At 36.7% G+C, this 26,473-nt stretch overlaps 1 protein-coding gene across 2 annotated transcripts in view; it reads right to left on the bottom strand.

Annotated features, from left to right (window-relative positions):
• Positions 1 to 26,473, bottom strand: part of DSCAM (DS cell adhesion molecule) — a 367,604-nt gene that overhangs the window by 101,003 nt on the left and 240,128 nt on the right. For both annotated transcript variants that reach the window (XM_088539324.1, XM_088539325.1), the window contains 3 exons: positions 5,235 to 5,431; positions 2,008 to 2,104; positions 468 to 596 (listed from right to left, as the gene is read on the bottom strand). In XM_088539324.1, coding sequence (XP_088395450.1) covers positions 468 to 596; positions 2,008 to 2,104; positions 5,235 to 5,431 — 423 coding nt within the window. The remainder of the gene's footprint in view (positions 1 to 467; positions 597 to 2,007; positions 2,105 to 5,234; positions 5,432 to 26,473) is intronic.

The raw sequence follows: 26,473 nt of genomic DNA, 5'->3' as shown, positions 1-26,473 counted from the left end.
TCCTAACTTTCTGGGGAAAATGCCCCAGAATAATATCAATAGAAAAGAAATTCTAAAATAAGCAGTACAGGAAAAAAAAATGTAAAGGCAGCTAATCTTCTATAGAGAAAAATGGAAAAGAGAATTAAAAAAAAAAAGAAAATGGAGAAAAAGGTAAAAATAAAACTGAGAATTAGATGGCAAAATCATCAAAACAACTATCATATGGAATGGCTGACTTTTACAACCAAATCTGTGTTTTTTACTTGCAGGCATCTCAGGTAAAAGGCAAGAGCAGCAACTGCTAAACATAATATCATTACCTCAAAAATACACCAACAAATGAAGACAAATCTGACTGTGAAATACTAAACAATTTGTGGTAATGAATTTCATCAGTAAGTCTCTTTTACAATAGAAATTCCACAATGAATTTCTAAAAGATTGTTATAAGACAGAGATTACTTGGAAGGAAGATTCTTTCTTACCCGACTTGTTCTTGCATTCAATATCGTAGCCTGTGATTGGGCTATTTCCATCAAATCCCATGGTCCATCTGAGGGCAATACTGCGTGCTCTCACCTCTCGGATTTCTATTTCAGGAGGGTCGGGAGGTTCTGAATAAACACACACACTCAGTTTTAGTCAAAAGGAAGTCCATACTGTTCACAAGATTCATTAATGAGCACGGCACTGACACGGCTTACTGGCGGTAAGCTCTCACGCCATTTTCTCCAGGCACTCATTAAAATCCAAAGTCATTTAATCACCCACTGAAGAATACTCAATAGAGGAAGGAAAATGCACTTTTAAACTTAGAGTCACTCAGGCAATCTTGAATGACTAACTCCTTAACATACAGTTGCATTTCCTTAAAAGCACTGCAGATTGGTGTATTCATGTTAGGGGAGTTTTTTGCCACAAATGCAACATTGCACTGAAAGGCAGTGATGATAGTAATATAAAGACTAAGCTTACAAGAGCTAAATTTGGTGGGAGGAGGGAGTAAGAATTCTGTTTCTTTGTGTATGTATATAAAATAAGAGTTAGAGAGTTTAAGGCCTCTTCTGCCCACAGAAAATTAAGTATGCAAATAAATAGCATTTAAATTTATTTATTAATGCTATTTATTTAAATAAATAGCATTCAAAATGTTGGTGAAGTTTAAATGAGCACTGGCGTAATTGAGAACCTGAGATTCGTCGCCAAACTCCACCCAAATTTCTTGACAGGGCTGCTTTAGGCACTCACTGAAATCTGCAGTTTTGTGAAATCAAGGCGGGGGGGAAAGAATTTTGCAAGTCCTTGAAATTGTTATGTGCACGCTCACAGGCATACAAGCACTGGAACAAGCATCACACAGAAAGCGGCAGTGGCCAGTGGCTGAGTCCTGCCTCTGCTCTGCACCTCAAATACTGTCATCTCAACAACTCCTGAATTTGAAGATGTCTGCCTGAATGAAACCCTGTGGGAGGGGAACTCCAGGCCTGGGGATATTGAATTCCTAGAGTTTGGATTGAACAAGCACATTACAATTTATTTTGACTGATTAAACTTGATATATTTTGTTTATAGATACAAAGTAGGTTTAAAATTGCTCTAGAGAAAAAAAGAACAGATTGCTTTTGCTTTATTTCAGACTTTGGTTTTAAGCATATTCATTTTTTAAAAACAAATCTCTTCCCTTCTTCCCTGAAAAAACTAACTCCTGCCTCATATCCACTATTCCTACCAGATATTACTGTTAAGTCTGGTTAGTAGACTGTCAGCTAGCGTATTTAAGAAAAACTCTCCTTATTCACTTGTACAATACTGGAAACACTCTGGAGATTATCCATCATTTTGATTTGATTTTGATTGTGAAAATGAGTGATTGAACATCTTAATGCAGCCTCTCCTTTCTGTGACAGCTAGGAATATGTTTAATTAGGACCTAGAACCTCCCTCCCCCAACAGATTTCTGAGCATGGCATACACTTACTGTACTACAATAGCTGTGTTTTTTTCCTTATGTTGTCCTCTTCCTACCTTGCACAGTGAGCTGAATTATTCCACGATCCTCCCCGTAGGAATTGATGGCGTGGCAGGAAAAGAAGCCAGAGTCTTCACGCACAGTTGGCAAAATCTATAGGTGGTTTGAAAACAAGTGATTGAATGAACAGCATGCTGAGAACATAAACAAACAGCTTTTTTGTATGGAACAAGAAAAAATACACTAAACTGTTTTACTTGACAGTAATGAATAGACATTGCATGTTATACAGATAACTACACATAGTCTATATCGTGAAACATCCAAGATACAGAGATTTTTCAGGACTGGAAACACCTGGGCTGAGGAAGCAAGTTACATGTGTAGTCAGGAGTGGGAGGACCACCTATTCCTGCAGTTTCTCATTAGGAGCCTTCTTTCCAGTTATCTGTAATTTTGCCAGGTATTTAACAGTTGGCTGAAATTTTCCATACAAAATGGTGCCCTGCTGCTTCCTTTTTTTTTTTTTTTTTTTTTTTTCCAAGTTACTTCTGAAAATAACTCAAATGCCAAAAAGGCTGTGTGGAGGAAATAAAGTTTCAAATACTGGCGATGAACCCCATAGTATTCAGCATGATGCCTCAGAATAAATTTTTGTGCTTTTTCTTTTCAATTTGCTATTTAATAACACAGAAAATTAGATGCAATCTTTAGGTAAACATGGTCATAATGATGTTTTTCTACAGGACCACTGCATCATTCAGTGTAAAAGAGGGAAAAGGATTTTTAAAACAGCAGATATTCAAAATGCAGTTCTCCTCTCGTTGTTGTGTGTGCTGCTCCACACTTTATTTACTGCACACAGTGCAAACTGTGCCCTGAAGACACTTATTCATTTCCTCATAGCCTTTCCTGTGTCATTCACCTATGCACTACCCACTTCAGAAATATTACTGAATTTATTTTCATAAACCCTGGCATTATGAGGAATATTACCAACATTTTACGTGGAGAATTAAGGAACCAGACATATGATAATATTAGAGGCTGTTTGACAAGTTGCCACATGTTAGCTGAGCCACGGCAATTCTGCATGCTCTTTATTCCTCAGAAAATGTAAGGTAATATCAATATAACTCTGATTCAGCACTGGCTAAGATAAATGGATATATGTCCCACTGGCCACAAGCTACAAGCATACTGGAGAGGCGACATCTGAGATGTGATAACCTGTCAGGCTGTGGTAAGTTACATATGGTAGTGAGCTTTAAGATGGAAAGAATAGGACAAAAATATTAAAAGCCCAGTTTGATATATCTAAGGCCTTCTTTCCCCCTTTCAGCATCCTTAGCAATAAATAGCATTTCATGTTTCATAACATGGCTTCCATTGAGTTAAGCTGCAGCTATGAGGGCTTAGTACTTCTGCAAATCAGACCCCAAGGGCTCAAGGCAAGTACCTAGAAAACAAAGAACACACAATTATTGGCCACCTGTGAAAAGTTTGGTTTCAATGACCAGCCTTGCATCACACAGTGTCTTTCATTACTCAACCCTAATTCAACTCCGGAGAAATTCCGAGTCATGCCTGACTGAGGCAGGGGTCCTGTAGAAAAAATAAAAGCTGAATATTTAACTAAAGATTACATTATCATGCACACATGCAAAACGCTTGAATTAAAAGCTTGAGAGACAGCCATAATCCTGGCATTTTCAAAAGTTTTGAGTACTTTTTTTTCTAAATTTTTGAGCACTTTATCTCTCAAAAGTCCAAATTTTTAAATGAAACATACATATGGATGTAGAATGCCACTACTGTATCCAACAGCTTCAGAACATAATTCTCTGAGCAGACCTCCTGCCTTCCAAACAGAAATACTGTTGTGCATCCAGACACCACCAGATCTTAAAGGCAGTAAGACAACCGAGGGCAAAGACGCCTAGCAGTCCATCCTACAACTAAATATTATTCATAACACAAATATGCTAGTATGCACAAATTCACATGTAAAGCCTATCCTTCCTCTGAGAGGTCAATGACAAAGCTCTCTCATAGGAAGTAAAACCAATTTTTTTTGCTGGATATCATCCAATACAGTTTTTAACTGGTGAAGAAAAACATATATGTTTAGATTTGCATTAGAATATAGACATAATTTTCACAGAGACAGAAAATTATTTTCTTGAATCTGATAAAAATGTATTTTTAGAGTGTGAATGAAAAATGGAAATCAAGATTTCAAAATAAGAATCTGCATGATTTTTTTTTTATTTTCATTTCTTTTAGATTTACTGAAGGTACATGCAAAAAATCTAAAGGGAACAGGCTCGTAATTTGTCCTTACTGATCAATTTTAGATTTGCTGGAAAAAAGTGGAAAACCCTGCATATAGTGAGGGCAACATCATAGCGCTGCCCATTTTAGGTGAAACCAGAACAGCATGAGCTTTCTGGGTTTTCTTGGTGTGTGGGGGATATTGAAATGCCTGAAACAGCAATGCCACTCACACTACACTTCAGTCTGACCCAAGTCAGCCACTTGGGAGTTAACTGTACCACACATACTGATTTGCCAGGGAAATCAAGATACGTGTCTGTCCTACCACCAGAGCACTGCTTGTCACAGAAGCAAAAGTTAATAAAGATGTAGTCTGTAACTACCTGCCAGCTGGCGAGGTGACTTCTGATGCAATATACAGTGTTTCACATGCTCCTTGCTGCTGTAGATATACTATTTATGCATTTACATGTGCCCTTTCCTTATACCTCATGTTGCATCTGGTGACTAATCTGACTTTCTAAAGTGTTCTGCGTATGGCTCACAAGCACCAGCAAAAGGAAGGGAGGAAAAGTACTTTAAGATGCAGCACTTTTCCATCAGAATTGCCTCACTCACAGCACACCTGTGGACTGGATATCCTGGACCCTCATCAGCAACATATTCAAAACTGAGCTGAGCTGCTCCGCAGCAATGAGAGGAAGGCTCCCTTGCTGCCTCTGTGGCACCAGAAGACATAGAAGATGAATGGTTTTTGGATCTGGGAGACACAAGGTTTCCTCTACCTCTTCTTCGTGGCAAGTGTTGGGGCTGTGGCCTTCTGCCACTTCACGAGCCCACTTTGGTAGGGAAATACTGCTTTGCAAAAGCCTTAACCTGGCCCAGAGTGCCCTCTGCGATGTTGGGATCAGGAAACATCGGTGGAGGTGGGGGGACACCCTTTCTGAAACCACAGCATGCCATACATACATATCTAGTGGAATTGTGGGTCCCTCCATCTTCTCACCTGTAGAGTAGAGATCACTTCGTCTCCCACTTCCTTGGTGGAAACAAGATAACGGGACATTTCGGGGTTAATGATGCGGTCCTCTTTTTCCCAGCGGACTATGATGGGCTTCTCGCCATGGGCTGTGCAGCTCATCTCCTTCTTTTGTCCCTGGGTTGCCAAGGTGGTGTTGGGATAGGAAGTTATCATAGCCGGAACTAGAAACAGACAAAACAAGAAAGATCATTTTTCAGTGAGATGACTACTCTGACTAGCCTTCACATTTGGAACTAATTTAGTCTGCCTGTATTTGACCAGATAGATAAAAATGTGGGAAATAAATTGGCATTTTTATCTCAGAGACTCTAGGTTCCTCAAGGGGAACTTAGCAACAAGAACCCAGGACCAAGCAACACGGTTATAGACACAGAAGGCAGCATGGTTATGGAGGCACAGGAAGACTGGCTCCATTTGCTTTGCTACACACAGCACAACTTTTAACATAAATAAAATATGCACAGACACATAAAAGTACTGTAAGCAATAAACATTCAGCTATAGGACCAGTAAGGAAGTGCTAGTCATTTTTTATTCTTTTTGATAAGCTAGTCATCAGATCATATATTCATCAGACTCATGCACAAAGCTAACAGAAAGTGCTTTTACTTGTTTTATTTGCTGACAGGTGTATCCTCTTACCATTATATGTACTGTGTGTGATAGTAATGGCCTATCAAAATGAAGACCCCATTCAACCAGAAGCTCTACAAAACTAAAAGTAAGCCTCTATCAAAAAGCTTAGAGTCCATGCATATGCTGAGCACACAATTAAATTGTACTGAGCTGAACATATAATTAAATTGACGATAAACATAGTTTGATTTGTGTTTAAGATATTCAGTAAATAGGTGCAGAACACTTTGTATGTAATTGTCAGCTTCTTTATGAATTATTCAGGATTAAAAAGATCTAAAAGTTGAAAAAATCCTCTCCTGATTGATAACAAGAATTGCCTGAGAAGCCCAGTATTTTCACATTTTAGCATGAAAGTTTTCTGAAAAGAGAAATAAATCCTCACAGTGTTTCATCAAAAACAAGCCAAAACAAAACAGAAAACAAAACCAGAAATGTGGTATTTCTGGTGTCCTCAGTAGTCAGTCTATTCCTTTGTGATATGATTTTTCCATCAATGAAGAATCAAAGTATGCAAGTCTGTCTTGCAGATATGACCACTTCCCTGCTTGGGAAAAGCTGGAAAGCCCTGGATGGCCTACAGAACTGCTGCATTCTGAGCTGAATCACTCCACTTCTTTTAAAGAATATGAGGTGGCAATGAAGAGTTCCTTCGCTAAGCTTTTACAGTTAAGGGCTGCCATCTGCAATTGTCCCATTCTCCTCATTTTTATGCATGAGCACTTGCCTCTTCTTACCAGAACAACTTACTCCTATTCCATCTGAACTTCTCTGGGCCTCAATTTTACAAAGATGACATTGGCACAGAACCTGGTTTGAAGCCTTCTCAATCTTTTCTCTTGCAGAGGTTGCATCTTTTGGTATCGGACAGTAAAAAGAATCCTTATTTAAATGAATTACTTCAATTGCTAATTTGAAATGTTAATGTTTGGTGGCATGACCTTTTCACATGTCAGAGCTATTGATGCTTGGATATGACAGTATGTCAGGATACAGCCCTTTCTGTTGAAAGGATTCCTGAACCATAACAAACTGTTTTGAAAATTAGCAGGGTTGGGGAGCTGTGGGTTAGAATTAAGAATGGGATCTAATTACAGGAAGAATTCTTAGAAAGCTCTTGTCTGAAATATGAAGCTCTTTAAGCAGTGATATGCATTAATGACAATGTACGTCTTGTTTAACTATTTGGATATTAGATAATGATTAGTTTTGTCAAAGAGAAGTATTCAAAGAGAAGAAATGACGAATAACAGGAATAGAAAATTAGAATGAGTCAGATTCCACCTTACAGAAAATGAAATTGATTTCAGCTTTATCTGGAGTCTTTCCAGGTACCGGTACCTGAAATCCTTCCAAACTCCCAAGTCACCAAATTGTCTCTTAACTACAGTCCTCTTTCCCATCAGTATATTTCCCTTTTCCCATATCCTATTTCAAATTTATTTCCATTGTCCAATGACAGAGTTAGCATGCATTTAGTCCACCTTTATTCCAGCTTTCCTGGCATGTGGTTTCCTATGAGGTTCTCAACCACTCTAGGTGCACATGTCTCCACACTGGAGGGCTCAGCAGTCAGAGCACATGAGCCTAGATGTCTACCCTCCTCCTGCTTCACTGTATATCAGCACATAGTGGATATCCACATACAAGAAGTTTGGATTTGAATTTTAAACCCACAGATCTCAAGGAATCTGTCTCAGGGACTCTTTCTTAGCTTTTGCTGTCCTAACAAACATCTATCAAGAGCCCCTTGATGGGTAACAGTGCCAAACTAAATATCATGAACATCCTTTTAAAAGCAGGTGCTAGCTTATAAATCTCTAATTTTCCAAAAACTTTCTTAATAAGAGGAGTATAAAATTGTGTAAAGGAAGATGACTTTATTCTGCAGATATAGCTTTATCCCTGCTTATCCTTCCTTTCCTCTCACATAATCTTCCACACTGATTCCCTATTGCCATAGCAATGCCTCACAGCTAAATATTTCCCCTTCCTCCAGAGCTGATTCTTTGCTCTTCACAATTTATCTGAAATTATACTAAACCATAAGCTCTTCTTTTTATCTTCTTTTATGTCATAAGATTTCTGGTAACAAAGCCACATTCCCAAGGATATTTTAGGAACTGTATTTCTTCATCCTCTATCTTTAATCAAATTACTGATGCAAATAGCTGTGTTAAATATACTGGCTCTTTATGAATAAAATAACTTAGAAAACTGTATATAAACTAATGATGTTCTCTTTGGGTGTCCTCAACACTAAGATCACTCGATTCATAAGAAGAGTATGTATCATATTATATACCTTCAAATATGCATTGTATATACACACATTTATTAAAATGTATTCATAAAGGTGAATTTTGTAAGGGATTAGCATGTTGCTGTGCATGTTGTCGAATGCAACACAATAGCATGCTCCAGGATTTAGGAGTAGGTTTCCCTGTCAGACAAATTAATCCACATCATCCTCTAGAGATCTCCACATCTTTCTGTGAAGCATGGCAGGTAGTGATTGCCAATGTTAAAGACAGCATATTGGACAAAATGGTAGCTACTCTTTATAGATTATGGCAATTTCCATTCTCAAGAAATGAGTACTGCTACTAGTAGCACTAACCTAGCAGATTTCATTGTCTAAAGTTGGGCTTCCACTTGGAAACCTGGTTCTGTTTACTCTTTCTCCCAGATCAACCCATTATTTTCCCCTTTCTTCATGCCAGTCCTGGAGGGTATAACCTCATTACTTTATACAATTTTATTAACAAATTCATCCTCAAAAATCAAAGTGCACAAGTCAGTAGTGGAGGTTACTCTTAAGAATCACTGAACTGCTTCAGACAAAACAACCTTTCATCTGATTCTTAAGGAAAGCTGAACCTGGACCTATCCTGAGACTCGGTAAGAAATAGTTAATCTAGCTCTCTTTCCTGTGCTACTGCTGAACATTTCATCAGGAACTGAGTGCAAACAAAAATGAAAATACTTTAATTATCTTGGTCTCATTATCCAGAGTAGGAAAGCTTCACTAAAACAGATGAAGCTTGAGCAAACTAAGAGAACCTTTAGAATTATTTTATAATAACCCTTCATAAATTACTAGTAAATAGCATCATAAATTATTAGTAAATGGCAATTCACCTATGAAAATCTGTAAAAATAATTTAAAGGACATTTACAAATCTTTCTCTTTTTCTTTCTTCCTTTCATTCTTCTGTTTGAGATGATGTAGGTAGCAAAGGGGATCAGTAATTTTTCCTCTTTTGGCTCACAGTTTGAAATTAGATGGCAAAAAACCCAAAGGGTTCTACATTTTTGAACTTGTAATTAAGCACTAAATATCCACGTAGATCCTGAAATGATTCTAGGACTAACTGAAGTTCTCGATATGGTTAAGAATTACTACTCTCTGCAGTCACAAAATGATATTTTCCTAGCAACCTGGCTCTGCTGATAAGAAAAGGAAGAGGCACTACCCAGCCAATAATACTGTAGAGGGGGGATGCCACACAACGCTGTACAGTGTGTTTCAGGCTGTATTAAAAATTAGCTTGTTGACCCTACCCCAAAGTTAAAACAGATTTAAATTGATCTAAGGAAAGAGCATGGAAAAGATGAAGCATAAAAACAAACCCAATGATTTAATGACATGGAGATAACTACATTCCAGGAGGATTTGAGACTGGGCTCAATAACATATGTCAGTGGTGAATCTCCAGACATCTCCCTTCAACTCTCCATGTCTTCACCTTCATTGGTCTGAAGATCTCTCCCATGGCAGAGTGTTCTAGCATCACTTGACTCCTGGAGGGGAACCAGCTTGAAGTGACCAGCTGAGGGCTGCCTGTACCCACTGTGTAGCAGACAGGTCCAGCTCTGTAGACCTGAAAATGCCTTTCACTATGGGTGGAATTTGCCTTGCAGGCATCTAATACCCAAGCTAGGCATCATAGACTTCCTCACTGTCACAAAGACAGCATGGCTGTCTTTTTTTGGCAAGACTGTGACCTGTCTGGCATGTGAAAATATTACTCTTAGTCCTCATTGTGTTCATATTATGAATTGCTCAAGAGATGCCCTAGACTCAAAAAGACTGAAAGCTAGCACATGTAGTGCCTCATTTTTGGAAATGCAAGTTTTTCTCACAGAACAAACAGATATATAATGAACTTATTTCATCCTCTTTTTCTTTAATTTCTATTATCCCTAGTGGAATAATGAAAAGCAGCAAAGAAAATAATGAAAAATATTTTCTATCAACATTCACTAATTTTGAAAATGAACTCATTTTTGCCACCCACTCACATTCATTTATTTCAAACCTTCTCAGGGGAATATTCTTTTAGGATAAATAACTTAAAAATCAATCTCAAAGATTTAAATATTTCATAAAAGTGAATTTTGAATGCATATTTTACTATATTGCTTGGAATTAATAATTAATTTCTTATGTAAGCAACTGTCAACTGGAAACAATACTCAGTGACTTATGTAACTAATCAATGTGGAATGAATTTTGAGTTCAAAAAGCAAATGTTTTGAAATAATTATGACTGAGATTCCAAGCGAGAGAAATAATTTCAAACCTATAAATCCGAGAATTTTTAGAAGAGATGAAAAACTCCATGAATTAATGCATCAGTTTAATTTTTTTACTCTGCTTTAGTTTCATGAGGCTACAGTGTATACAAATTATATTTGGGCAATCTACTGACTAATCTATTGCTGAAACTATCCTTAAAAAAGAGTAAAACAATTCAACCAACCTTCTACCCCAACCTGCCGTAAAATGAGAGCTACTAACATTTTGTACGCTTCCATTAATAACTGTTACATTAAAACATTTCTGTGGAATAGGTAAGAACTTCATTAGTAGTTCTATTAGGAAGACGGTTTTCAGAAAGACAGTGCTAAAATAAGTACTGTAGTAAAAAAAAAAAAAAAGATTGTATCCAGCAGAAACTGCATCCTTAAAATTATATTTAGTGAAGAGTGACATCCATGAAAATTATGGCATATAAATAATAGAGAGAAAGTAAACACAAATAGGATCGGCCAGTGTCCCCAGTTATCTAAGTTCACCTTATAAATACTGTATCAAAACTTGAGAGTCAATTGTATGTAAAAACTGCAGTACTGGACATCCATGAACGGTAATCTTTGGAATAAAAAAAAAATCATCCAAAAAAAATCATCTAAAAAAAAAAATCATCTATTGGGAACGAATAGGTTTTCTGTACTCTCTAAAGTATCATCTCAGCTACCTATTCTATTCTTATAAATGAAGTTACTTTGATTAGAAGTATGATTCAAACATGTGTTTCCAAGCTAGAACAGGCCTGATTTGATGCTAAGCTTTAATAAGAATGACAACGTCTTAAGAACTTGGCAGCTTCACTAGTGCCTCATGATCTGATTGAATATGTCAGGGTAAAGGCTGTGAACATTTAGGGTTCATATCTTATTCACTCAGAAGTGGTTTCAGGTCACATTATAGAAAAAGAAGTTGATTTATTTTGCATGACAACTATGAATTTAAACCAAAAGACACATTAATAAAATAAAAAAGGTCTTTTTTCTCAATTCACCAAGGTAATCCTTTCTGTCTTCCTGAGCTCTTGCTTTAGGTTTATGTTTGTACAGTGCAAACTGCTGTCTTCAAATGATACACATGAGACCAGCAGCTGCTTATATTTCTCAGTCTTTCTTCTGACTTTGACATGGTTCCGAAATGAATGTGACTTTCTTCTGCATTGCCATGCAGCTTCAATTCCCATTTTGTCTATCCGAACTTGCTAATAACCAAGAGAAAGAAAATGGAAAATGATAAGCTGACAGCTCTGTTCCCTGCAGTCAGTTATAGTAAAAGCCTATGGAAATTTGTGACAAACTATGATAATCCTCATGAGGCACTGGAAAATCAGTATTATCAGAGCTTGGCTAATTGTCAGTAGGGAAAATAAGTGATCAAAGATCTATAAAAAAAGATTATAAATACATTAGCATCTACATTATGTGATTTTTTAAGATTTGGGTAAAGATCATCTTCCTGAAGAAATTAATGGACAGTATTACTGTTATTACCACACTGCAGAAAAGTATAGATGTCTAAAAATTAATATTAGAAATATATACCCATAAAGAATAAATGTCTTGGGCCACTTTCTATTCCAAATCAATTACTATCTTTCTTCAGCTGTATAAAAGTCAAGCTGGCAAAAAAGGACTGCTATGATAGTTTAGACTAGCAATATATATCTTAAATTGAATACAGTCTGACATCAAGACAGCATCAAGTTTTAATGCTAAATGCGGGGATTACTGCTATCATAATTGTAAAGTACAGTTCTCTATTTTTTTTGTGTGTCTTACTGAATGGAAATCAGTAAAAATCAGACTGTAGAATCATATGGGAGAGTGCTAATTTTCTTACAGGTTGTTACTCTTTACATTTTCTATTTGTATCCGATGATTAAAAATACTCAAATTATTTGCTTATTTTTGTATTAAGTGACAGAAATTCATTGAAACACATAACCTTTAATCAGGATATACTTTATGACCCTGCATTTCTCATGGATCTTTTAGATTTGGAGGCTGTGAAATGACATGTGTAAATGTCCCTCCCAGGGGAAGAGAAGCAAGCACTAATTGAAGTATTGACGGGTTTAAATGAAGCAGAAACACACTAAGAAGCCCCGGCTACAACAAAAATGAGTATTGGTGAGCTGTGCATGCTGGGACATTAATGGTTTTCATTCGCTGCTCACTCATGCAAGTAAGTATACTTTTAAGTAGGGTGGCTTGGGTCTATAACGGCACAGTTCTAAGCTAAAAAGCCATGAAATACAATCTGCTGGTGTATAAGAAGCAGAGCTCTGGCAGAATAAGTCCAGTCCAGCCTTTTCAGTGTGAATCATAGATTTATTGTCTAGATAGTTGCAGATAGACCAATAGCACCTGATATTCTGATGATGGGACCAGAACTAAAGAATATTAGACTCAGTAAGATAAAACTATATATACGTCTATGTAGCTATTCATTATGCAAATTCATTTACACAAAGCACAATTACAATGTATGCATATGAATGCTAGCTTAAAAGCGCTATTATACCGTATATATACAAAAAAAAAAAAAAAAAAAAATTCACGTAAGGAGATGGAACCAGACAGCAGCATTAATCTCTGCCTAACTTCAGATGACTAAAAATTAGTCATTTAAGCCTTCAGCTAGTCAGACATCTCCTTTAACGGACCTTGTAGAGAAACTAGAACTTCCAGGGAGCCATTTATCTTTCCTTAAATATGATGAATGATGCTTATTGATTATAAATGGAGCCTACTGTGGGCATCTTACATTTTTACAAATAACCTGTAGAGGTCCGACTTAATGTTAGATGAATCCAATACTAGTCTTGAATTACACATTCTCTAAACTGAGGAGTTTGGGGATGTCGATATATCTCAGAAAAGACAGGAAAGGAGATTCAACTTGCAAGAATAAGAACATAATAAAAAACTCAGAATGTATTTATTTTAATGGACATTAATCTGATTTCTCCAATCAGAATCCTAGTATTTGTCCCTTGTATCACAGGCTCCCTGGGAATGATCTGGACATTTGCCGAGTATTAACTCTTTTTTTTTTTTTTTTTTTTTCTGAACAACAACAAACTTGAATCTTAAACTATTCTTTTTTTTGTTTGTTTGTTTCCTCTTGTGAGTCCTTTCTTCCTACTTTGTCTGCTTAGCATGCCAGCTGTTTCTACAATGAGAAACGTCCCTGAAGTTGGTGGGTAAAAGGAGATGCCTTCTAGAAGAGTGGAGAACTGTCTCAGAGATTGCTCGCTCTAGAAAAAGTTAATAAGCAATTTATGTGCATTAACATTTTCTGAACACATTTGATGGAAGGAGGGAAAATCATACATTAAATTATTAGCAATAACAAACAAAGAGAGCTTAGATAAACACAATATTTGTAGAGTAATGACCTTCAAAATAATAATTCAGTTACATGTATCCATAAACCAGCAGCAGCTTCAACAGCAGGAGATCAGGAAGGAAAAAATCAGATTAATTTCAATTAAATATAAAATTAGGGCCTAGGTGGGATTATTTTTGTGCTTTGCAAATTCATTTCTATCATATCTATCATTCTATCTGTGCTATGTTTTATCAAGTTTGAAGACCAGGCCTCCAATGCACTGAGTGCTTGGAGGCTACGACACTTCATGGCAAGAGAAGTGCTGGCCACTTGTACTCCCAGGCAGTATTCCTACATGGCTTTGACCCTTGGCTCCAATATCTAAATGCATAAGACCAGAGGGAGTGGACACAATTTAAACCAGAGTTATGGTTGTTCTGGCTCAATTTGAGGGACCAATATGTGCATCCACTCTTGAACAAAGAACAGCTGCAAAGGAGTATAAATCCACATTTTACACTGCTGTTCCTGCTCTGTCAAGCCTCCTTCTATAAAACACGGGTCAGTCAAGGGCTACCTTTGCATACTTACATGTGTGTGAGTGAGAGAGAAAAAAAAACTACTATGTTTCAGGGAGTCAAATAATCAGGAGATGTATTTTGATTATCTGCAAAAGAAGACAAAACAACCCTCATCACCTCCTTCCCTCAACCTTCAGGCATCCTGTGTCTTTTGCTTTTCAGTACCCTTGTAAAAAAAAATGTTTCTATTTCTCTGGAGACTGAGTTTACCCCTTGGCCAAGGAAAAGCAACATAAATACCAGTGTTTCAGGCAGGAGTAAATTATAGCCATCAATCTCCTGAACAAAGCACATGGCAAGGGGCTGCAGGTCACCTTCCTCCACAGTACCTGCCAGCAGCACAGGTCTTATAAAGATTTCAAGGGGCCTGGTTTATTTTTTTCCTTTAAAATTCAGTTTCAATGGATAGGAACTTCGATTCTGCCTTGCACGTAAAGAATAAACATAGAAGAGATGAGGACAAAGTGGCAGTGATATTGTAACTACTGGCAAAGAAAGAGGAAAGGCATTGAACATGGTTTAATATGTTGTCTACAACAGGCAGTGGATATCAAAAAATCAAGTTTCTAGTTACAGGGACAGTGTGAAAATACTGTAATTTGATTTTTTCTTTACTAAAAGTTGTTAAACAATTTTGTTTTAATTATATCTATAAAATACATGAACAAAATCTGTAATTAGATCTAAATTTGCTAACTAAATTATTAAATTATCGATCTTCATATGGAGAGTTTTGCTTTGGAAAAGCCAGGAGTTTTGAAGTATAAATTTGTTTTGTTTCTTTTTTTTTCATTATACTACTTTATGTAATAAATAATTAATTAGAAAGGAATATTGTGAATTTATGCACTATATCAATGTTACTAGTCACTTACAGAGAGAGGTCTTATGTTCAGATTTTATTGGGGTGGTCTTGCTCTTTCTATATTGCATTTCAGTTTTTTTTTGTAAGTTAGTAAAAAGCTTTTCAGTACCATTCCTTCAGAAAAACTTCATTTTTGACTTTTTTTTTGGTCAAAAAGCAGTTGACTTACTCAAAGAAAAACTTTTTATTGGAATGTGCTAGTTCTGGCAAAATGAATTGCTAAAAGAAAAATATTAGACTCGGCATTCAATTGTTGAACAAAACATGACAAAAAGAGACCACAAGCACACAGGATAGGTAATATAGTAAAGATTATGTCCATTTTGGAATACAATCTTGACCTAAACCTTTCAGGTACTCCTCCCATGTTCTCTCCTTTTCTAACATGATGGTTATTTAACTATCTATACAAACTTGGATAAGGTCAACAACCAAAAGCTTGAAGAAAGACAGAGTAAATCTATTAGTCATTATCTTCCGTTATCTCAATATTTTCTTATTTCTGCAAAATGAAATGCTTTCTGTAACAGAGGATAAGTAATACTCATCCCACTATAGCTTCTAACTTAGGCCTAAGGACATTGAGATGTAAGAACTACTGAGAAAGCCTTTGGATTTCATTTTTCTGTATTGGTGATTCTTCCACCCATTATTTATAACTCTCACCTTCTATGAAAACACAGAAAAAAAAAAGTTTCTTAGGTCCTCGAAATTTGGACAGTGCTGCCATGTAGACTAGGAAGTAGTTCAACTTTGGAGAAGAGCAATTAGGGTTTTTATGTTCCCAGCTATGAATGTAGGATGCCCTGAATTTTCTTGTCTTCACAAGAGGCAACCTGAAAACCGAAAACCCAGGCTTATATGAGGGCTCCGAGGACTTTCAAATTCCTTGCTATGCAGCTGAGGACCGCAAATCATGCTGTGGTTTCACATCACAGATCATTCATCATCATTCAACCTCCGCAACTACAGTTTCAGCTTTTATTAACATCTTCCTGAGATGTTGGGGAGGATTTCCTGTTAGCTGTGACTGGTTCTAGTCTCTCAGAATTGGGTTCCCAGATGTAAATTTATATGTGAGATCTGCTGGTGAGGTCAGAATGTATTGAAATTTTGAATTATTTTATGTGATTTTTTTTCTTTTCAAATATCGTACATTTTATTTTTCTGTGAGCAAGCATATTTGAAATTATACAAAGATATGAAATCATAATTTTTAACAAGCTGTAATTATTATTCCCCTATGATGCAGAAATCTTCCGTTCATTTTTTCATAAACAACTTCAACATCTATCAGCAGCTACGCAAGCTTCCCTTCATGCCAATCTGTCTGTGCTACAAAACAGGATTGAGAGTACCCAATGCTTGTTAGACGCTAGAAGTTCTTCATTCACCATAAATCCAGACAGATCCCAAATACAATCTAGGAGGCAACAGACACTGCTTTCCATTATCAAGTCCAGAAGCTATTCCATTTCTTGCATGACCTGACGACTCAGACACATGGCCAATGGTTTAACCACTTAGATAAGCCTATCTTTTTTAAATGTAGAAACCTTCTATTAAGCAATATTGATTACCAAATAAAAGCCATTTATCTTATAAAGACGATGATATAAGCAGTGAAATGGTACCGATTTTGGTTTAAAGCTCTGTACAGTGGCTTCACCTACTCAAAGAGCTAAAAAAGAACATTGCTTTCGCCAAACAAGATATTTCTGCCTCCTAGCTAGAAACAACTGTAAAATTTGGAATGCAATTTGTATTATAGCTTTGAAGCTGTCCAAAAATCAGGCCAATATACTTACAAAAAAATCAAATGAAAATTTGGAAAAAAAGCTTTACAATTTTTTAAAACATGAAAATTCTCAAAAATAAAACTTCTTTTTTTTTTAGCCACATAACACTAGTAAAATAGCTGAAACTCATAAAACTGAAATTGTTTTATGGGAAATGTTTTTCTTGGTAGTCAGCTAGGAGCACTCTTCTTGACTCTTTCTTTCTACCTATGAAGGACTGAACAATTACTTTTGGCAAGTGAAATATAATGCACAACGTCACAGTAGCAGTGAGTTTGTGTCAAAATTTCTTTTATAAAACAGAGCAGAGTTTTCACTAATTTCGGGTTTACTTCTAGTTATCTTCGAATTCAAAATGTCTCTGGGTTTGTTGCTAAGAACAGAATGCATGATTGATAGGCAGTACACAATCTAGCATTGTATCTGCATGTACTTCTCTGAAAATAAGCATCTCAAACCCAGCTTCTTTTGGTAGCTGCTTGTAATGAAAGATTTATCACATTGCCCCAAATCCTGTCAAAAACATCCTGAGACTTTATCTCGAGAAGCTCTTGCGCTTCTGTGCTCTGCTAATTGATAGACCACCTGTCTGTTCTTTGAAATTTTGCAGGAAAAAGTCTTATTGTTAAAGAAGTGCTACATCTTTGCCCCACAATATTTCATTAAGATAAAACAATTAAAAGATGCTGAAAAATGGCGTCACCTTTTCATCAGGGCTGTTACTAGCAAGATAAATAAAAATGATGACAATATCAGCATGAAGACAAAGTAATAATTGAACATGATTGCTCTAAATAGCTAGGTGCTGACACTGTCAAAGCAGTTGCCACTATAGTACTAAACTGGGACAGGAGCATAGATTCCCATGTCACCTCAACTACCTATGCAAGCGGAAAGGAAGAAGACTCCCCCATCCCAATTTCCTTTTCCTTTCCTTTTCCTTTTATTTTGGCGTTTCCTTTTCCTTTTCCCTTTCCTTTTCTTTTTCTTTTTTCCTTTCATTTTCAATAAATAGATCCATGGTCACATTGCGTGTCTTGGGGACACCTTGGTGACAACAGTTTCTTTCAAATAATAGGCACGAGAAAGGGGGAATATCCAAGCAGCCTGCCTTCTCTATGTCTCCAGTTGGTTATAATAAGAGTTTGTTCCATCTTCTCTGAATAGTTCGTCCTTTGGACTAGAACAATAGAATTTTTTTTTAAAGATTAAGTATTCAGACTACTGATATGATCGTATCTAGGTTTTAAAGTATATATAGGGATAAAAATAAGAAAATAATCTCTTGGATTCATCTTATATGGGTTTTGAAATAACTTTTTAAAACTACAAACTCAAGTACCCAAAATTTCAATAAATGGAAAAAAATGAAACTTTAAAAGCATCTTGAACTCAACTCTGTTGTGATTGTGTTTCACGATACAATCTTTAATTTCACAAACTTTACTTTCCTACATGATATAATGTCCTTTAATTCAGGGGGTACGCAGGCAGTGAATGATGCTGCTTCTTCAGCTCTTGCCTTCTGTCAAAGCACTTGGTAAGCAAGTAGTAAACAAAATGAGAAGCATTAAGAAAGCAGACTGATCTTTTGGCTAAGCCCAATGAATGCCACATAGTTTAGTTTAGTTTTATTCCATTTTTCCTAATAAAATTCCAGGTCCCTAGAAAGTGACTTTTCACAGACTGTCAAATGTTGCTACTCTCCTCTATATGAAGGTGTTCATGTTGCTTTGCAAATTTGATGAACATTCATGAACGCAATTAAAAGCTTCCTAAAAAGATGCACTGATTGTCTAGGCAGTGAAGTATTTCTGAAGGCCATATGGAGAGAGACATATGCTTGCTGTCTTTTGAAGCACTTACAAAACTAGCAAAAAAAAATCAAATTGAAATTTAACAATTTTTTTTTCTTTCAGGGAGAATTTGGAAATTTCTAGAAGTTGTTTAGTGCTTGAAGTGTATTTATACTATATATTTGACTCAGTTATTCTGTATGAGGGGCATCAACCAAGAGACAGAGCCCAGAACTAGTCTTAAAAGGTACAGCTCATTAGGATGCTGAACTCTAGTGAACTGTGGAAAAAATGCAGTTGTGTCTGCAGCATGGAAGAAAGCCTTCTCAGCCCTGTGTCAGTTAAATACATTTTTAATACTGCTGCTAACAAATAATAATCCTTTGATTTTCTTTCCAAAAGCTTGCAAAGTTGCTGGCAGCTCCAGTATCTCTTTCAGTTGCTATTGTCATTTCTGCCACTCTCTCCTAAACCTCACTAATTTCTTACTTCTTTCTATGCAGAATTCTAGTTTCTTGCCTTGAATTTCGCCAGAAAAAAAAAATGTTTACAATGTCAGATAGTTTTTGTTGTTGTTGTTTGTTTGTTTCCTAAGTCTACTTTCTTATCTGAGGAGGCCCCTGTTGTGTTTCCTAATTAGGTAGTGTCCTTTATAGAGAGAATGGGACTCTGAGGTAAACCTGAGGTCACTGGTAATTTATTGCATATATCAGGCTGAGCTAGCTGGTAACTGCGAGACTATAAACCTAAATAATTAGTTCTGTAGGGGAACATCACAAGATTTGGTAATGCAGCTCAGGTAAAAAGGCAAAGGAATCTGAATCATTATCTCAATCTTATCCAGCTCGCTCAAGAAGGAAGTGTTATCTGTCAAAAATTCCCATGCCATTAATACTGGTTAGCAAAGGCGTAATTCAAGAGCGGTCTCTAAGGTGGTTTTCTCTTTCTCATTTGGGATCACCTAAAACCACGGACCACAAAAATATAAACCAAAATGTTTCTTCAGAGACTAGATTTTCAACTAAACTTTCCAAAACATTTGCTTTTCAGCTATCTTGGACCCACTCCAGACAGACTGGTTCATTCATATTTATTTTCCTTAAAAATACCATTGGTGTCATAAGTTCACATTTATTGAAATACAAAGTTTAGAGAAAGTGGATTGAGGGACAAAGTCAGGGTAATCCCCTTCATCTACATTGTTACTGATAAATAGCTACTGAAGTGGCTAACAAAATACAATATTGTTATCATCAGAGTATCTATAAGTCACAATCCTGTGGACAAAAAAACCCACCTCTGGAAGAAAACAGCAGGTCTCACATAACCCTACAGGAGGCCAGTGCATTATGGAGAGACTGCTACCGACTGCCCTGTATCAGGCATCCTGTGCAGCTTAGGAAAGATCATACTGTTTTTTCATGCCTAGTGAACTTACAATTTTGCACAGATTACTTCCTGAAGGAAAATAAAGATCTTTCTCAGTTTGGTAAAAGAAAAATAAGAAAATGAAAAATATATAACTCAATACAGTTCAACATTATACTTCCGAAGGAAAACTTTAAAAGGTGGCAACATAGTAAAAATACATACACAACAAAAAGAACACAATAAGTCTTCTTCATTGAATTAGGGCCGTGCAAAGGGAAACAGCAAGTTTTAAGGATTGTCAATCACTTGTGCACAGAGAGTTATCTCATCTGCAGATATCTGCAAGCAAGGCAGCCCTGTGGAGCCCCGGCATGGACAGAGGAAGGTACACCATTGTGCAGTTCATCCCATCTGAGGTAGACACATTTCTTACAACAGGATGAAGCTCGGCTGATCATAGGAAGACCCTAATGACTAGGTGAGATTAGACTAAACACTGGTGAACTCCGGTTATGCTGACCGTAAACAACACCCTGATGGAATGAGTTTCCTCATGCAGGCCACAACTGCTTCCAGGGACTTACTGGCATAGGTACAGGGCTGAGTGCATGCTCCCTTCTAGCACCACTCCTCAAAGTGGTGAGTGTGCTGAGATGGAGGCAGAGACTTCTACTAAATCCTGAGGAAACAGCTTTAGTCCAGCAAGACCAATGCCAAGGTGCAGCTACCAGCCTGCTGGACGAAGCCAATGCTGTGCAGAAGCACTGAGGCATCCCTGCATCTTCTAGGCTGCAGAAGAACACCGTTAAGTGCTCTGGGACCCTTGCTGGCCTGGCAACTTCAGGTAATGGAGCCAGCTCTGCTCCCACCATTGTGAAGAGGATAGCCCACCTGCCTATCATGGGTTTAAATTGTTGGTGAATCAGGGCCTCATTGCCAGCCTGTCAGTGAGACTGTTTTTAGCACTTCTTAGGCAACTTGGGTGAAATCCTCATCTTGTAGAAGTCCAATGGAGTTCTCTTTTACATGATCAGGATTTCGTTTACTGAAACAAGAGTCATACTGGAAACTCTCCTGAAATTTTACTAATCAGTTATCATGCAAGATAAAAGAGAGGCACTATATCAGAACTAAACTGTAGAATTCTGGAGTATTTTAAAAGTTGGCTGTTTTTTGTGTATGTTTAACAAAACAAGGAAATCTCCCAGCTCCTTAATATTACCAATCACTATGCATATCTTTAATTTGTGACTAATGTATTTTGATTCAATCACAGGATATGTTTTAAACAATTCACTGCTGCATTATGTGCTGCACTTCGGATGTTCAAGATCTTAATTGTTTGCTCTCTTCAGTATTCCACACCCAAGAAGTTAATGAAAAATTCAGTCATGATGGTGTTGTTTATGACATACATAGCAGTGACACATGATAATTTCACAATCAATTCAAGACACCATGTGGTTTCTTTTGATATTTTGTGACAGGCTGTGTTATCAAGCACAATTGTTTGCATAGGAAACAACTGTAACACATGGTCCTTGGGATATTATGTTATCTTCTGATAATGATGTCATTTACATGTGTATGCTATAATTAAAGAGTAAAAGAGTGATTCATTTGAGTAAGACTTACGAATCCATTTCATCTAAAAGGGATAAGAAAACCTATAATCATTTGGGCTCAGATCCTGAAAGCTACTTACAACCTGCTACAGCTACACTGGGCGACCCATTAATTGGGGCATATAAACCAAGAAGCATTTATTTCTCAGTTATGTTATAGAAGGTTCAATTAAAATCATTATAATAATGGTTGTTCTCATAGAGATCAATGAGAGAAACAGGAACCTAGCAGTGCTCCAAAACCCTTTGTTACCCTGTCTCCTGCTGACAGTACCCAGAAAACAATTAAACTTCACCTGTCTCCTTGACTAACCTAACTAAGCTGAAGACATGTAGACAGCAAATCTACTGCTGTGGATTAATGCAATTCCCTTTCTTTCTTCTAAAAGACCTAAGATAGAAAATTGCACTTTAACATCCTGGCCTGTATCAAACACACTGTCTTATAGGCAGTCTCAGCCACATGAAATTTTCTACATAAGATTTCTATCATGCGCTCTCTTATAATGGGCGTCCTCTTAATCAGGTAAATTATAACCTACAAATTAAAATATCATTGCATTTTATTGTGTGTATTTCATTGTCTGATGCTTTGATATTAACCATACTGCAGTTTTAGGATAATGTGCTTTTTTTGCAATCTCTATTCTGTTTTCCACTTATAGCTTCCTGAAAATAATATATTTAGAACACCAAAACTTGTTTTCAATCCCAATGTTTCACTCCCCTCCCTTAAGTCTGGCAAAATCCCACAGAGACATTTTTGATTTATTTGAATTTTCAAAAGAATGTAGTTGGGCACACAGAATATTTTTGCAAAGATATTTGCATTTGGCAACAGCTACAGAAAAAAATAGCTGGGAGTGAGGGAGAATTCCAACCTGTCACAGATGCAGTCCTCAGGAAAACTGCCTACACTGTGTCTAAAGAGATTAGAATTAGACTAGGTCCCACCGAAGACGTGTGAAAACAAGCTGTTCGCACAAGCAAGAACTGATGAAGGCTGGCAATTTTGACTTCTCCTAATGAAAGAAAACTCAGGGCAGCTACATATAGCTACAGAGGCATAGAAATACAATGGAGATGCCCTACTGGTCCCCTCGTCTGTCTCTGCCCCCTTCTTCTGTCTCTGCTTGTGTCTCTCCACAGCTCCCAAGCACGTTTTTGAATTGTACTCAGAGAAGCACTAGCTAGGCCTTTCTACAACTGCCTGGAGGGATACATCCCTGCAAAACAAAATTGACTGATAAACTCTTTTTTTGAGAGACAGATACCACTGCCTTCAGATGATTCCTTTTCTCTGCTACCTCTAATGTATTGTTTTCATAATATGATTTACATACTGTATAAATATATTGCATAAGTAATGATTTATAACATCGTTAACTTTGCTCTGAGGCTTGTAACACAAGATATGTATGAGGAAGCCCTTCTTATTCTGTAGCTGTGGAATAAATATTCCTGAACCTATTTCAGTGTTTTACATTTCACCTAGTTCGTTGTGCACTTGAACATACAATTGTTCCTCCTCGGCAAATCTTCTGATTCAGAACAGAACACTTCTATATGCATGTTAATTGTAAAGCCCTTACTCTTGCCCTACAGAAATTTTTATGAGGCTAAGTCTATAATGTACATGTTATTCATTTAATCTAATTGCAATATTTCTAATAACTACTGATTATATCCAATGCTTATCAAAACATTTTAAAATAAAACATTTTGAGAAAGGTAAAGTCTGTATATCCACATCAAAACCACTGTAGTTATAGAAATAATCACTTATTACTTCCACAGAATCTCAGTTATGAAGTATTGTACTAAGTATTTCAAATGCAGTTAGATCATAGACTTATTTCTGAAAAAGCAAACACAAATGAAAATTGTAAGATAGTATAAACAAAGATATCAGAGTTTATTGTAAATTTGGAACCTTCACTTGATTCAGCAGTTTGAAGCAAATATGCTGATAAGAGAGTTTTCCCAGCAGATGATATCTGTGCCTTATAAAAGTTATGCAGAAGGTTTTAGCATTTAATACTGAACAAAATTTAGCTAGAATTTTTTTTTTCCTGAAAATAATCAATAAAAGCAATATGTCAAGTGGTTTTATAAAGTTCCTTTTACATTGAGTATTCATGTTTATGTATGTGCATGCATATTTTTTACTTTACAGAGAAAGTACATGCATACATTGACAATAAAAGACCCACACACTTTGCATAATCATGCTATCATTTTTCATACAAACTCTGTATGTATTTGCAAATACAGATTTTTTTCTCTCACGTGGAAGGACATATAAAGTGGTTATCTAATGTATTTTTTAAAAAAAGTCACTAAAGGAATAGTAAGAAATGCCAAATAAATCAGATTTACAGCAAAGACACATTTTTTCTCAGAAAACATCACAAGGTACATACATAGTTTGAGTTAAAGCAATTACATGATGTGCATGAATGCTCTGAAATTTTTTCACGTACCATCTTGCTAAAATGTAAATTAAATGGATTCAGTATCCACATCATAAACTTCTTGGAAGTATAAGAATTAAAGAAACTCCCCTGCCTCCTCAGATCATTATCTCAAGAATGACATCTTTCCAGGTAGGTAGCTGATGGGTTCTTGGGAGAAAAATACCTACACTGGCTTTACGAAAACAGGCAGAAAGAAGAATATCAAAAAGAGTACAGATCCTGCAGATCCTGTTAGATGATTTAAAAGATTTCATATAGCATGGTGCATCTATCCCTGGACATATTCCTTCATTTATACAAGTAAACTATTCTGGCATAAGGCAAGCCAAGGGAATTTAGAATGCACAAGCATTCCAGTATAGCTCCCCTTGAGGTCACTCTCATTTCAGTATAAACATAGCTTTCACTAGGTTAGTTTATGTCACACTGTGTGAAGAGCAGGTTAATTCAGTGGCAAATCAAGCTATCTTGCCACAAGCAAGCTGAAAATACATGATGTATCCCCTAAAAGTAGGCTAAAGTATCCATTGATGACTCTGGGTTATATTTGTTGTGCTTTCAAGTTCCTATGTTTTATACATACAGCTTCCTCAATCATATGCAGGATCCAGGGCATCATTTATTTCAAGTTTATGCTTTGGCCTGCATTTGCCCATTCTGATGTTCATTCTTTTTTACTGCAAAAAGTCCAGAAAAAAAAAATGTTCTCTTGAAAAAATTACAGCTATGTAATGTTACTATCAGAGTAATCAGCAAAACCAGAAATAATCTTGAATATGCACAAGATACTTTATTGGGAATTGCAGAAGACTGCATTCAACTATATTGCTATATACATGCTAGTGCATAAGCAGACTGCCTATAGCAGCTAAAGAACTTACCGTGTGTCAGCCAAGCCATGATAAATGCCCAAGCCCATATGCCTGCCCACAGCAAATGGGAGGAAATTTAACCTCTTTAATTGCTGAGCAATGGCTTTGCGATTGCCTGATGCTAGGCACACACATGGATACCCACCACGGCTCAGCAGATGCCTAGCCACTTGCTCATCCATGCTAACCTGATTTGAGCATGTTTGAGCCCCTTCTTCCAGAAAGGAGCCTGATTCATTGTTACAGTACTTTAACAAGTGAAATAACTAGAGAGCAATGGTTAAGAGTGGATCACAGCAGCAAAGGGAGCCCCAGTGATCCCAATCAAGCTAAACAGAGCATCTTGCCAGATTGTTATTCCTTCTTGCCAGTTTGCTTCTCTCTTTTCTTAAGTTATCTGGATTCCACTTTAAGTGCTTTGGGATTTCTACTACCTTTCTACTAAAGGACGCAGGACTAGAAAAAGAATTCTGCTGGGAAGCTCTGAAAAAGGCCAACACAGAAAGGCAAGAACAGAATAAATATTCAAAATTCTGAACTCTTATTTGCATCAGTCTATCCACTGGTACTTTCCTCCAAAAATGGCTGAGAATAGACAGAAATGCTCCATGGAGTCAGCAAAAATCCTGAGGGCACCCAGGATTGTTACGCACTCCTGCAATGGTCTTTATCATTTAAATGCTTGCTCACTCTCCTTAAATGCTAGGAACTTCATTTAACTGTTATTTAAGTCTCAGAGATCAGCATTTAGCAAACAGTAATTAGATTTTCAACAGCAATATGCAACCATTTATGAAAGGTCTGTTCTTCTTTATGTCGGCTTGACAAGTCACCACTTAAAAAACTGATAGCTGGAGTTTTTCCTTGCTGAAAGTATGGGTTTATGGCTTTAAGTACATGGCAAGGAGCCAACTTCTACCAGTAGTAGGTGCAATAGTGATATGCTGCATTGCAAAGAGAGAAACAATGCTTTCTTATGGAACATTTACAGTAATAGGTAGTCATTTAAAAAGACAGTTTCAAGATAAGATCAGAAATAAAATCTTACTGCAATATGGCATTTGTGTGTGTGCAATTACCAAAACGGATGACTAGTAATTAAAAGTCAGGAAAAAATACCCATCTACGGGATGATCTTTCTACTGATCTGAAGAGATGCAACAAAATGTTTTTATGTAGTACCTCTGTTATTATCTCTCTCACACACACACATGCACACAAGTTTTGGTCACAATTTTATATCAGCTAACTTCC

Source organism: Tinamus guttatus, unplaced genomic scaffold (genome assembly GCF_059628265.1).
Source record: "Tinamus guttatus ecotype Peru unplaced genomic scaffold, ASM5962826v1 Tinamus_guttatus_pri_ptg001602l, whole genome shotgun sequence".
Classification (NCBI taxonomy): Eukaryota; Metazoa; Chordata; class Aves; order Tinamiformes; family Tinamidae; genus Tinamus; species Tinamus guttatus.
The sequence above is the reverse complement of the archived record's forward strand: the minus strand, read 5'-3'. Positions and strand labels throughout refer to the sequence as shown.